General features: G+C 38.1%; 1 protein-coding gene and 1 long non-coding RNA gene across 5 annotated transcripts in view; both read right to left on the bottom strand.

The window, feature by feature from the left end:
- LOC113115114 (alpha-2-macroglobulin-like) overlaps window positions 1–15,205 on the bottom strand; it is a 43,457-nt gene that overhangs the window by 7,683 nt on the left and 20,569 nt on the right. For 2 of the 4 annotated variants that reach the window (XM_026282411.1, XM_026282413.1), the window contains 4 exons: window positions 779–899; window positions 584–693; window positions 328–495; window positions 2–235 (listed from right to left, as the gene is read on the bottom strand). In XM_026282411.1, coding sequence (XP_026138196.1) covers window positions 2–235; window positions 328–495; window positions 584–693; window positions 779–899 — 633 coding nt within the window. Of the gene's footprint in view, window position 1; window positions 236–327; window positions 496–583; window positions 694–778; window positions 900–1,003; window positions 1,122–1,190; window positions 1,276–1,366; window positions 1,533–1,925; window positions 1,947–2,058; window positions 2,112–2,722; window positions 2,880–2,983; window positions 3,165–3,337; window positions 3,469–15,205 lie in introns of those variants that run through there. The other 2 variants (XM_026282410.1, XM_026282412.1) reach the window with 2 other exon arrangements.
- LOC113115125 (uncharacterized) lies at window positions 9,840–13,096 on the bottom strand. Its single transcript, XR_003293835.1, has 3 exons — window positions 13,068–13,096; window positions 12,338–12,498; window positions 9,840–9,872 (listed from the first exon to the last, which is right to left on the bottom strand). It is a non-coding gene; the product is annotated as an uncharacterized LOC113115125 (long non-coding RNA).

Genomic DNA, 15,205 nt, shown 5'->3' with positions numbered 1-15,205 from the left:
CCATATAGACAATGTCAGTTTTGAAGTCTTTAGCAGTCTCTCCAATAAAATAATACTTGATGGTCACTGTAAACTCAGCATCACACTTTAATGGTTGCTCAATGTTTTCTATGATCAGTTCACTTAATGATGGGGTGTATGGAGTGACAGGCCGGAAAAGATGAACTGTTTTTCTGTCCGTAGAGAAGGAAGGTGTTTTGTAACCATCATAATGAAACGTTGGATACACACTCGCCTGGAAAAAAAGAAAAAGAATGCGCCAATATTTTTATGTTATCAAAATATTAACTGATCAAACACTTGTTGGATGAGCAGCAACTGTCATACCATCAGATTAATGTCTTCTTTAGGAAGACTAGATGTATTAAGAGAGAAGCTGACCAGTCCATCACTGTCTGTAGTGAGATTTAGGAGCAGTTTTGAGGACCAGGATCCCTCCAAAAGATAAACCACTTTGTTTTGTATTGGTGCACCTTTGAAATTTGAAAGTTTGATCTGTTTAAAACAAGATTTTGAAGGAATAAATGATTCTGTACATATCATTCAATGCTGTTGAACTGAGACAACCTGATTTTACACTTACTTTTCCTTCTATAACTGATCCATGTTCATATGTTTTGGGCAGGTCAGTAAGTGTGAATTTGCCGATTTCATAAGTGAGAGAAATAGTTTCAGATTTTGTCATGGTGATCTCTGTGAAATACAAATATATGGAGTGTGAAACTTGCATTTTTATGTAATCAGATTTTAAAACTCATTTCAGTTATTAATAGCTCACCTGTTCCTTCTTCTGTGACTGTTGCTTCAACATGAAGAGAATTTTCCAGTTGATTCTCATATGTGGAGTTTAAAAAGGCAGATAGATCTAAGGTATGGATGGCACAGCCTGTCCTTTTCATCTAATGGAAATTAATGAACATAAACACAATACATTATAGTAATTTAATAATCTGGATTTAGGAAATAAATGCCACATGCCACTTTTGGTACTGCACTGACAAACCTCAGTGGTTATATTCACACATATTGGACTGTGTTTATCACCCCAGTAAGAGTAGCGTTGAATATTACGACACACTTTCACCCATGATTTACCAGATAAAGGCTGCCCGTATGTGTATCTGTAAAACATGTACAGGTCAAAGATGGACTTTATGCTTTTAATATGTTTAAGTAAAGTTGCTACTTACTTTCCACAAACTTCAACTGCCATTGACTCATCATCTATACTCACTGTCTTCGGTGCCGTCACAGTAACTTCAAACTTAGGCAAAACTACAGAGGATGAAATTTATTATTAATCACATTAGGATTTTTTATGAAACTTGTCCCATGCAAATAATGCAAATAATTTGTTATGACTTACCATATTTTTTCACCTCAAAATCATGTGATATCATCCTGTCACCAATGTAAGCCTTCAGTTTGTATATGCCTTGACAGCCTTCCGGGTTTAATTCATAAGAACGCTGCAAAATCCACCTTGTTGAAGAAACATTTGTCCATTGAGCAATTCTGTTACCTTTACTGTCCTATTTAATACCAAACACAAAGTGAAGTTAGTAACAGCCAACTACACATATTCTGCCCAAAAAATAAGAAATACATAATTACCAGGGTTGCCAGGTTTTCACAATAATTTGCCCAATTTGCCTAATTGATAATCAAAGCTAGCCCAAAATTAGCTCAGGGGGTCCCCCTGTAAAACTTTTAGAGGGTAAAATACTATGGTGTTCCCAAAGTAAAATTCACATGCCGGGGGATAAATGTCAGGTATTGGTGTCACTTAAACCCACAAAAAAGAAAAACAACCCACAACAGTGTTAAAATACTTGGCAACATTGATAATTACTGAAAACACAATAACTGCAAAAATAAAAGTCAGTGTTGTGCTTGTCATGAATACAGAAGGTTTGTGTTCTTACCTCAAGTATCACTCTACTATACTGTAAGAAAAGCAAAGTGTAATTAAATAATTTGTAAAACTTACATGACTAAAAGCCAACATGTTTGTGTGTTACATATTTAAAAATAAAGAAGAGATAAATAAATCACAACCTGCTGATCAAGCGGTGAAAAGTTTTTATCCATGGTAACAACTCTAAAATTCACTGTGAAAACAAAAATGTGTGACAAACATAATTATAATGTTTTTATTGTGATAACCAATATTTCAGATCTAATGGCCTGCTAATCCTGATTGCACCATCCAGTTTGTCCTGAATAGAGTCTTGGTTTATCTTGCTTTAAATGTTTCGATGCTCATGATTCACTCAAGATTATATTCATTATCTTACGTTTCACACTGTTTATTTGTGGAGTCAGTGTCATTGACTGCAAGAATACACTAGCATGACGACCTGTTTACACAACGGCTCCCGTTCTGCACATCCTCGTTTTATTGCAGACTGTACTATCAGGTTTTCCTGGATGGACGTTTATGGTGACTAAAAAGATAAGAATAAAGCACACTCTTCCTGCGTGTTTTCCATCAACATTTGACATTTTTTATTTCAAAAGCTGAAATGACTGTTTATACAATGCACGGTATATCTGTGACTGCCCGAAGCTCGTAAATAAAGAGGCATGTGATTGGGAACCTTTTTTTATAAGCACTGCATCGTTTTACACTGTACACGTTTGACACTTTGTCAAGCAGGGCGTATGATGACATCAGCATTTACATTTTTTTTTTTTTTACTTTGAACAATTCACAGCTCACCTGTCTGTCCTGGAATATAGATGGGTTTATCAGTCTGGATAAAGGTCAGAGGATGGTAAGGTCTGAACATGACTTTTCTCTCTTCAGACATCTTTAAAGACTCTCCTTGAAGTTCTACCTTCATTTTCTGAACAGATTCTGCTTCTATCAGAGGAGCCTGATGAGAAATATTATCATGTATTCACAACCTCTGCAAACAGACTATCTCAAAAAACTAGATGATGAAACAAATATATTTATTGTAATGTGCTGATAGCAGACCTTGAAGTTAAAGCAGCGGTGAAACTCTTCCTCAGCTTTCTCCTGCAGCAGTAAAGTGCTCTGGTTACCATCAACCAGATAAATGTTCATGACAAGGCTTTCATTGGGCTTGAGAAGACTTGCACACAGTCTGGCCTCAGATCCTGACTCAATCACTGCAGGAAACGTCACCATGAAAGATCTGTATAGATATGATAAGCATTCAATCATTTTGAGTAGTATGATTTTTTTTTTCTGAAATGGATTTTATTGCAAAACATCAAAGTTAATGTGTTGATTTAGTTGGCCCTTTTTTAAATGAGAAAAAGCATCAAGATGATTTATATATAAAAATTTTATAGAAGCAATACTTACGGCCCTGCCATTTGTCCATTGACACAGACAAGAAGGAGAGAGGACAGAAGGAGCTGTTTCCAACAGGGGCTAATGTTCAGATCCATGATGATGAGTGATATCCAGGTCTTGACATAAACTGAGCCGTCTCTTATAAAAGGAGTCGCATGCTAAAGGTGGTCCTTCAAAAACATTTATATTGATCACTTGATTAATGATTCAACCATGCATGTAGGCAATAACGTTTGAAAACCTGTGCAATATAAGCACTACTAAAACCTGAAAAATACATCTGTGCTACAGTAAATATTAAAATAATTATTTATGCAGTAAAATATAAATGACACATTATGTAATAAATATTTATATAGATATTTACAAAACATCTGACGGTTTAACAACTCAAAGTTTATAATGAATTTATGCTGCCATTATACGAGAACATTTTTATTTATTTTTAGATTTTATTTTATATTGTTTTTATCAAAAACACTCTACAGAAAATGGTAAAATATACACATCATCATCATCTGAACAAACCACACACACACACACACACACACACACATACACAAAATACTCCTAGGGCTCTTTCCAGAGTCAACAAACGATACTGAAATCAAGGGTCAAGAATCCCCTACACCCACACAGAGTAAATGTTTCTTCATATCTGCAAATCCTTTGACCTCTTCTAATATAGTTTCTGAAACCTCAGCTCATTAAAATTATGCATTTGTATTACATTCCAAAGAGCTGCGTTATAAGCATTACAGTGGAAAATCAGGAACGTCATGATACAGTTCATCTGGAAGAGAAAACAAAAATGCAGAAGACCTCAGCTGTGTGGAAGCACTTTAAACTGAGTGATGACAAGACATAGGCAGTGTGCCAGATATGAGAATTGAAACTGGCACACCACGATATTACCACCTAAACAAGTTTTATATAAATATAAATATATATATATATATATATATATATATATATATATATATATATATATATATATATATATATATATATATATATATATATTTATATTGTATATATATATATATATATATATTTATATTGTGTAGTATAATATAAAGTATATATAAACAAGCCGCTTTTATCCACCATGTTAATCAGTAATTTTACACATGATAAAAACTTGCACTTAATTTGCTTGGAAAATACTAAAAAAAAAAAAAAAAAAAAAAAAAAAAATCCCAGCCTAAGAAAAATGGGTCTTTATTAAAAGTATTGTTCTTGACAGACCTGTGTGTTTTATATCACGAGTGTAGTTTCATTCTCAGAGCATATTATCCCTGCCCCCATGAGAGCACCGCTTCTGGATGGTGTGTTCCCCAGCAAACAGGAGTAACTAAATTACCTAATTTAATTATGAAATGAATGTTACTGTAATCTATTACAGTTACTTAGAAAAAAATGTGGAATTAAATCACAGTTAATTATGAAAATTTTAATGATTACAAAGGGAGTTGCATCTTAATATTCTCATACATACATGTTTAAAATATGAGACACCAATGTTTCAGGAGTTGAGGACACAGAATAGGACACATGCTTATTCGATAACGGTTTCTTTTCCTATTTTGGTTTATGTATATAATAATAATAATAATAATAATAATTATTATTATTATTATTCTTTAATGCATTGTTAGATGCCAGTGTTTCCTGTCATGACTATGCAAAGATTTGATAAAAAAAGCTATTAAACTTTATCTTATGATTTTAAACATGTATTTAACCTTAAAAAGTAAAATAAAAAAGTTAAAAGAGCTGCTTAAGGCCAGTTCTGAGGTGGTTGTACTTTACAATTAAAGTATTATAACCTTAATTCAAGTGAAGAAGGACTGACAGTAATCAGTGTTGAGTACCACTGTAACATTAACCCTGCCTGCTGTAAATGTTTCAAAAGTAAAGTAATTTGTTTACATTACTATAGTTGTTATATTACCACAGCAACTATAGAAATACCACAACAAAATTAATTCAAGTACTTTACTATAGAATGGTTCAAAACACTACAGTATTTACTATAAATTACTATAGTATTTTTTCCATGTGGGTCTGTGTGTAATAAGCAGAGTGTATGGTTGTGGATGCGTTGTGGACCCGATACGAACGCGCTCTTTAAATAAAAAAAAAAAAGGAAACTGAAATAGACTGTGCAACTGACTAACTAAAACCTGGTCTAAAGCCAAGTCTATTTTCAGTTGCCTCAAAATAGCAACACGCTAATAATGCGCCTGAAACCTAATTTTCAGGCCAGCATGCCCATGAGCGCACAAATGCATTTGCTATTTAAACAACGTGACACGGGACATGAAAATGATAACTGCGTCGGGCTGAAACTAGCAAAAAAACACTTCACATTGTGCCTGGCACCGGGTGTATGATACAGCCATATATGTCTCTGACAGTGCCTGTAGTCCCATTTAGCAACTCATTAGCAACCTGATTTTTTTTAAAAGAAATGTATTAGTTTAAAAATAACGAGTGGGGTGAAACTGGTGTGTTTTATGACATATAATAAAACGTGAAAGTATCTTAAAGCTGCAGAAGGTAACTTTTGTAAAAATATATTTTTTACATATTTGTTAAACCTGTCATTATGTCCTGACAGTAGAATATGAGACAGATAATCTGTGAAAAAAATCAAGCTCCTCTGGCTCCTCCCAGTGGTCCTATTGCCATTTGCAGAAATACATCGCTCCCGTTAAGAAACAACCAATCAGAGCTGCGGTCTGTAACTTTGTTTGTGTTCAAAATGTATATAATAAGCGAGTACACCATGAATCCATTTTCCAAACCGTGTTTTTAGCTTGTCCTGAATCACTAGGGTGCACCTATAATAAGCGTTTATATTCATAGACATAAACAGAGAGAAGTAGTTCCGGCTACGATGTTCTTCCGCAAGACGCAAGCAGTTCTGTTTATTAACCGCTAGAGTGTCAAAAGTTACCGACTGCAGCTTTAAGCTTGTGTGAACCACGGACCTTATTTTAGGGGATTTAACCAAACTCACTTTCAAAAAAAAAATAACATTGACTCTGAGAGAAAACCGGAAGTGCTAAAATGCTTAAGATAACATTTATATGGAAAATACTGTGGAAACATGTTTTTTTGTTTTAGGCTTAAGAGTGCCGCAAAACTACTGTGGTCAAGTGAGCCACAACCTGGATTAACCCTTAACCCTTGCAGCCTTCTTCTGAGTCCACACTTTTGCAACATAATGCCGCTTTGACTGCTGGGCAGGGGCGGAGTGGTTCAACATCAAAGAAAAAGTGTCAGATAAAAGGCTATTGCACTCATTGCTTTTAACAAACTAAAACTTACACAAAGGAGAGTGGGCTTGTGATGGCAAGCAAAAGACATGAAGATAAAAGTGGCTGGAGCATTTTACTGTTACTCATAACTTATGTAATTCAAGTATTGTGAAACTGCAGCTTCATGCTAAAGCAAAATAAATATGATCTGCATTCTTCGAGTCAATCATTCATTCGTTATCTGGCTCGGCTCAGTGTTCATCTTCAGTTCTCTCTTCACAGCAGTTCAGTCAGTGTACTGTTTGAGTACATGAATAACTCCGGGATATTGGTTTGTTTGAACTCAGAGGGAGTATCAGCCACATTAAAAAAGTTAACAGCTTAATTCATTTGTGGATTAATGCATATTGGAGACACAAACTGTTATTTTCAAGAGGTTATTGTCAAGAGGAAAATGAGAAAAAAGAGACCAAAAAAATGCAGATAAGCTGAAAGCCACTGTCAAAGAAACCTGGGTTTCAATACCACCTCAGTAGTGCCACAAACTGATCACCTCCACGCCACACTGAATTGAGGCAGTAATTAAAGCAAAAGGAGCCCCTACCAAGTATTGAGTACATGTACAATAAATTAACATACTTTCCAGAAGGACAACAATTCACTTAATGTTTTATTGGTGTTATAAAGTATTCTAAATTGTTTTGAGATAGTGAATTGGTGGGTTAAATGTGAGCCCAAATCATCACAATTAAAAGAACCAAAGACTTAAACAACTTCAGTATGTGTGTACTGAATTTATTACATGAGTTTCACCATTTGATTTTAAATACTGAAAGAAATTAACTTTTCCATGATGTTCTAATTTATTGAGAATTACCTGTATATACACTCATGCGTAAATGCAAGAGGAGAGTAAAGTGGATGAATGAAGCCATTAGAAAAATCAGAGAATGCATTCATGGAAAGAGTCAGTTAACCACCTGAGTAAAACCATTATCGCTGTTTATAATGGGGTCTATCCACCTTTTCTTCAGCATGGAAGTAAGCCTATGGGTGAGACTTCCATTTCATTATCCGCTATAGGAAAATAAAGAGGAGAATAACAACGTGCAGTAAACAGTAAAACTGCAGTAAAAGGTGTTTTTAATTAATATAACAGATAAAAATAATATGACAGGACACATCAATTGTCAATGTCATCTAAAAATAGCTGGAAGCAAGTGAGACCGGAGGCTAGAGCCATATAATTTACAAATTAACAAATTAACGTCAGGAAAAAGGGGGAAAGTTTCGTATAGTTAAATGTATGATACTTGCATTGCCTTGGTTGTTGACAAGTGTCTGGATGCAGTCTAAGATGAAAGTCTTGATAGCCTTAAGGTTTTTGGACTTGTGATCATGTTCTTTTGGGTTTGAAGAGTGATGAATTCCAAAGATGTTCTGACTTGATGGTAATCATTTCTTCCCAGTGGAAAGTGAAAAAAAAGGCTAAGAGAGAAAACTTAGCAGAAGAAGAAGAAGATGGGCGGAACTGTGCGTAAGCATTTTAAGATGTGAGAAGATTGGCTTGTCCAGTGAGAAAGGCTGAAATTCCAACCAGGAGGTTGGAGATACTAGTTTTACGGCCCTTTGGCTGAAAATTTATATGGAACTCTATTGAGTGTTAATGCTAAATTACTAAAGCTTCTTAGAACATTAATATTTTGTCTATGTACATACATATAATATAAATTTTGTTTAGATCATCAAAAGACAAATCCATAGATATTAAGCATGGAAAGATTACATATAAGATAACATGAACAAGTGGTTCTATCATAGGCATGCATAAAACGGTTTACAATACAAAAAGACAACATACAAGAAGAGTAACAACATACAGTACACAATGACCTGAAGTATATAGCTGCGTTTCCACTGCTGGAACTTTACCCAGGAACTAGGGACTATGGGCTGGTACCTGGTAAAAAAAAAAAAAAAAGTTCCTGGTAACAAAAAAAAAAAAAAAAAAAAAATCCCCCTCAGAAAGTCCCTGCTTGCGAGGTAGTACTTTTTCAAAGGTCCAGAGCTTACGGGAGCTATAGTTCACGCAGCATTGTGATTTCAACCACCATTTATTCGGATCATTTTCAAAATATTACTGTTATTGTGTCATGAAATGAATAGTTTTAAAAGTATTTCAGGCAAGAATATTGTTGTTCAAAACCCAAATCTGTGGTTTACTTATAAAGACAGAACCTATTTTAAAATATGTTTAGCAGATTTTGGAGAATCACATATCCAGTATATTCAGTGCTCATATATCTGTCTAAAGTGAAAGCGAAAGCGACGTGACATTCAGCCAAGTATGGTGACCCATACTCAGAACTCGTGCTCTGCATTTAACCCATCCGAAGTGCACACACACAGAGCAGTGAACACACACACACACACACACTGTGAACACACACCCGGAGCAGTGGGCATCCATTTATGCTGCGGCGCCCGGGGAGCAGTTGGGGGTTCGGTGCCTTGCTCAAGGGCACCTAAGTCATGGTATTGAGGGTGGAGAGAGAACTGTACATGCAGTCCCCCCACTCACAATTTCTGCCGGCCCGAGACTCGAACTCACAACCCTTCGATTGTGAGTCCGACTCCCTAACCATTAGGCCACAAAGTTCCTGGTCCGATTGTTCTGGGTAATTTCAGTGGGAGCGCGGCATATGTGTTTTCATTCAAAGAAAGGTTTTCCTATAAATTAATCTGTTTTAGAGACACTTGAGTAAGATTAGCTTTGCCCGCATTCCTTTGAGACATAAAAATAGTGTTATCAGACAATTTGTCTTTGGTTGCTGTGGAACCAGAGGCATGTTCTGCATTTTTGAGGTGTTAGTTGCATTTCAGAGGAAAATCTCAGGGCATAACTTTTATTCTTACTGTTGCCACCGCCGACATGTTTTGAATGCCTATTTGTTAAATTAGGGTATGGATACATGAAGTTGCCAAAAAGCTGAGGAAGACCAATATTTCAGCAGATATTGATTAAATGTGCCCCGAAACAAGAAAAAAATATTTAAAAAAGCATATTAATATTGCATATTATAAAATATACAGTTTACTGTGTAGTTTTTGTGATGGTGGGGTGAAGGAAAGGCTGGAAACAAATGTGAGTTAACAGTTTTTAATGAAAGTAAACAAACACGAGGGAACAATGAGGCTGGGAAGACGATAATCCAAGATGGTGGTGAGGAGGTGAGGAATCGGCGATGAGATGGCAGCAGGAGAGGATGGCACAGGAACTGCAGGGAATAGAGCCGAAGGTAAGTGTTTGTAGCTGAGCGGAAGTGCGTAGAGTAGATGAGATTCTGGGAAAATACAGACATCCAATGCAGACTACACTGAAGACGACAAACAGGGTAAATTACATTTGACAACGATCTCACAAACACAAGACGTGAGACAAGCCAATATATAGGAGATGAGTAATGAGTGACAGCTGTTGCTGATGACAATTAACGGAGACGCCCACAAATTAATCAGTGCACACGTGAAACACACAGACTTCAGTACCCCCTCCTCTAAGAACTCCTCTTGGAGTTTCCTGAAGGGCCTACCTGCTGATTGTAGTCATCAATAAGGGAGTGATCCAATATGTCCCTAGCAGGTACCCAACTTCTCTCCTCCGGACCGTAACCTTCCCAGTCCACCAGGTACTTGAATCCTCATCCCCTCCGTCTCGAGTCCAGAATATGATTTACCAAATAAGTCGGTTCCTCATCTACGAGACGTGGCAGTGGGGGAACCGGAGTAGGCGGATTAATATGTGCATAGAACATGGGTTTAATTTTGGACGCATAAAAGGCGGGGTGTATCCTCTTGTACGCAGGAGGTAGTTTGAGGTGGACTGTCACCGGACTAATGATCTTGGTGATAGTAAATGGGCCAATAAATTTGGGAGCTAATTTATTAGAAACGGAACGCAGAGGAATGTTACTAGTAGAAAGCCACACCTTTTGACCCATGATGTAAACAGGAGGCTTTGACCGGTGGCAATCGGCCTTAGCCTTAGTGCGCTCCCTCATCCGGAGCAGAGTCTCGCGGGCTCTGGTCCAGGTGCGGTGGCACCTCTGGACAAACGCGTGAGCAGAGGGGACCGTGACTTCAGATTCCAGACTGGGAAAGACTGGTGGCTGGTACCCTACACTACACTGAAACGGAGAAAGGCCCGTAGCTGACACTGGCAAAGAATTGTGGGCGTACTCCACCATAGAGAGTTGTTGACTCCAGGAAGAAGGATTCTTGGAGACCAAACATCGCAACGTCCTCTATAAATCTTTGTTGGCTCGCTCAGACTGTCCGTTACTTTGGGGATGAGATCCCCTGTCAGAAACCACGTCTACCGGGAGGCCATGTGAAGCCGAAAGATGTGATCTAGGACAGTGACCGCTGTCTCCTTGGCTGTAAGTAATTTGGGCAAGGGAATGAAATGTGCCGCCTTCGAGAACCGGTCCACTACGGTCAAAACGACCGTCATGCCATTAGAGGGCGGGAGGGTGGTAACAAACTCTAGAGCGATGTGGGACCAGGGTCTCGAAGGGACAGGGAACTCGCGGATTTTACAAGCCATACGTGCCCACCAGAATCGTTGTCTAACCAACCCATTAATTCTACTTATCCCTGGGTGGCATTAGAACAATGACCCCACTGGACAACCTCGGACCTTAACTCCTCCGGCACAAATAAACGGTTCGGTGGACAACTGGACGGAGGCATTACCCCTTGTAAGGCCGTCTTGACCTTCAACTCGACCTCCCATACGAGTGCTGAGACCACTAACTTCTCAGGTAAAATACACTCGGGAGTCACCGGGCGGGCGGAGGGATCAAAATGGCGTGATAAAGAGTCGGGTTAGACATTCTTGGAACCCGGGTGTACCAAAGTAAACTCTTTGAAGTAAACTCAAAACGACCGAAAAAAAAGTGCCCACCGAACCTGCCTGGAATTGAGTCTTTTGGCAGTTCTTATGTACTCTAAATTCTTATGATCGGTCCAAACAATAAAAGGAACCCCTGAACCTTCCAACCAGTGACGCCACTCCTCTAATGCTAATTTGATGGCCAACAACTCTCTATTGCCAATGTCATAATTACATTTGGCAGGAGATAGTCGATGATAGAAAAAGGCGCAAGGATGTACCTTATCGTCCGAAGCAGCACGTTGGGACAACACTGCTCCTACCGCCACCTCTGACGAGTTGACCTCCACCACGAACTGCCGTGTGGGATCAGGGGCCACAAGGATGGGAGCCGAAATGAAGCAGCTCTTGAGGCTAGCGAACGCCCACCTGAACGGAGCACTGGGGGAGGTCAAGGCTGTCAGAGGTGAGGCTAGTTGGCTGAAATTGCAAATGAAACGCCGATAGAAATTGGCGAACCCCAGAAACCGCTGTAGGGCCTTACAGGAATCTGGGGATGGCCAATCTATTACAGCCTTAACCTTGTCAGGGTCCATACGTATTCCCTCAGACGAGACGATATATCCTAGGAAGGGAACAGACTGTGCATGGAATACGCATTTCTCCGCCTTGACATAAAGCCCATTCTCAAGTAACCTCTGGAGCACTCGTCTGACATGTTGAACGTGTTCCTGTACAGTAACGTGAGGGTGAATGCCACCTTTGATTCCTCGGTGGCGAAGGTGCGGGGCTGTAGAGCGAAATGCATTGAACACTTGGTTAAGAAAGTTTTGCAAAATGCTGGCTCACCAGAATAGTTTTCAGGCACCGGAAGTCACGGCTCTGACCGGAAGTGGTCCTGGGGGGGTCTCCCGGGGGACGGACGGCGCAGGCGGTGCAATGGGCACAGTGGGAGATGTGAGCTGATGGATCTGCTGGGTGAGCTAGGACACCTGTGCCACCAGCCCTTCCTGGAGAGATGAAGAGAAAATCAGTATGTCATCCAGGTAAACATATATAAACTGATCTACCGTATCTCTCAACACGTCATTAATGAGTGCTTGGAAAACCCCGGGCGAGTTGGAGAGCCTGAACGGCATCACTAAGTATTCAAAGTGCCCTCTAGGGGTGTTAAAGGCGGTTTTCCATTCATCCCCCTTCCTGATGCGGACCAAATGATAAGCATTAAGTAAATCCAGTTTTGTGAATATGGATGCTCCCTGCAACCTCTCGAAAGCTGAAGACATGAGTGGTAAAGGATAGGTGTTCTTTATCATGATGTTGTTCAGCTCTCGGTAATCAATGCAAGGTCGCAGGGAACCATCCTTCTTACCCACAAAAAAGAATCCCGTCCATGCTGGAGAAGAGGAAGGACGGATGAACCCAGAGGTTAAGGAATCAGAAATGTATTTCTCCATGGCCTCCCTCTCAGGAATAGACAGAGAGTATAACTTGCCCTTAGGCGGAGACTTACCTGACACTAAATCTATAGCACAGTCGTAAGGACGATGTGGAGGAAGAGAAGCAGCACGGGACTTACTGAACACTTCCTTCAGGTCCAGATACTCTATGGGCACGTTTGGGAAAACCATGTTCTCCTTCTGAAAGACAGAAACAGGGACAACAGGACAAGCAGAAACCAGACAAGACTCATGACAACTTTCACTCCACAATGTGACAGTGTTAGAACCCTATTCCATTTGTGGATTATGTTTGGTTAACCAGAGGTGACCTAACACAATGGAAGCAACAGGTGAGTCCATGAGAAAAAAGGATATGGTTTCGTGATGACGCCCACAAATTAATCAGTGCAGACGCGAAGCACAACAGACTTCACCACAAAGTGCAAACACCCAGAGATCAAGGTTTACCAACCGTGACAGTTTTGGAGAAAAATAAAGTGTTAAGATACATAACACTGGTTATTTCCTGCTTTTTCTACATGCATTTTTAACATTTCTTAAGAATTAACATAACAATTTCAACAAATTATTCTTCAGGACACACAAGAATCTGTGTCAACTTTCACTGGGTTTTACTGTAGAATTTAGATTTTTTTTTTTTATTCAAAGTCTGACAAAATGCATATTGAGCATTTCTTGATATTTAAACAGCCATTTAAAAAATTAATTCAGAGTTAACATGAAACTTTAAATAAAATGTTCTTCCAGAAGACCATGACTCTGTTCGTGTCAACTTTCACTGGGCTTTACTTTAGAGTTTTTGGAGAAAATTGAAGACAAAAACCTGTCACGATACATTATATCACTGATGTGTATTTCCCGAAGACTCTTAAGGTATATCTTAAAAAAGGTATACCATTTTTAGGCATTTTCCCACAAACTATACCTTTGGATGTTACGTGTTTCCCACAAACCATACCTTCTTATGTGTGATGTTACCAGGTGCTGTCCATGAGAATGGATATTGCAATCTATGCAGGAGCTGCTTCAGTTTGTCATGTGTGAAAGTGGTGTTCTTTGTAAAAGAAGTGTTTTATTTTACAAAAATTTTACTTTTGCTTTGCAACAAGCATCATGTCAGGGAACAAATCAGGAATTAAAAATATATGCCCAGCGCACCTCATAAAACACAAAGAAAAAACCCTACATAAGTCACTGCTTAATAATTTAACAGCTTAAAAAAAAAAAGAAAAGAAAAGAAAACACATGGACCTACACAATTACAACAGAAAACCATTCTGGTAAGATTGTTTTCCAACAAGAAGCACTTCAGAAATAGTTGAGATGGCATTTATAAGGAAACAAGGGATCTTATAAAAATCCAAATTGCAAACTAATTCCAACCCTGGATATTTTTTATTATTTGTAATTTTTGAAACCTCTTGCATAATTATGACTAAAAAAATAAAATGAAATAGTAGCATATTAATTATTGGGGTTGAAAATTTAATTTATTGTTAGCTTCCTGTTTCAGCTGTATCACTTTCTAGCCACAACCGGAACTGCACGTGCATGTGTCATGGTACTCTTTGATAATTTCGGAATATGTAATTTGGAGGAGTAGAATTGTACAATAAATCTGTTATTGGTGTGTACAAAAAGTATTCTTGTAGCTTAGTTAAAGAGCGGATCATAAGTGTGGGTATTTGGACAGGCCCAATCAGAGAATTTGAATGAGCTATTATTGATTTGATTTAGTTAATAGAAGGTATTTTTTTAAACGATGTAATTTATTTTTAAATATTATATACAACTGATTTTTTATTTAAAGTGATCATAACTCAATACAAACATTCTATGGTAAAAACTAAATATATTTAATTAACACAGGTAAATTATAGAGAAAGTGAGCAAAGAACATTCACATTAAAGAATATTCCAAATTTCAGTTTAGCTAGAGTTTAAGCACTAAAAATTCCTGTTATAATCAATGAAGCTGTCCACACTGTAAATTAATATATTGTATGTCCTATATAACTTATATAGGTCATACACGTGCACTTTGTTGCTTATGATGAATTTGAATTTAGGATGCGCGCACTGAACAAAACTGAGATTTCAGCAATGACTAATCTGGACACCTCTGATAGGCCATTGTGTTCATAAACTCGATAGAATCGTGTGTGATTGGTTCTAATGTGTGTAATGCTGTAAATGCTGTAAAATCACATTAAAAGAAATATGTAAGCAGCTCTAAATTTAATACAGAAACCAC

The sequence above is a fragment of the Carassius auratus genome, chromosome 15 (genome assembly GCF_003368295.1).
Source record: "Carassius auratus strain Wakin chromosome 15, ASM336829v1, whole genome shotgun sequence".
Lineage (NCBI taxonomy): Eukaryota > Metazoa > Chordata > Actinopteri > Cypriniformes > Cyprinidae > Carassius > Carassius auratus.
The sequence above is the reverse complement of the archived record's forward strand: the minus strand, read 5'-3'. Positions and strand labels throughout refer to the sequence as shown.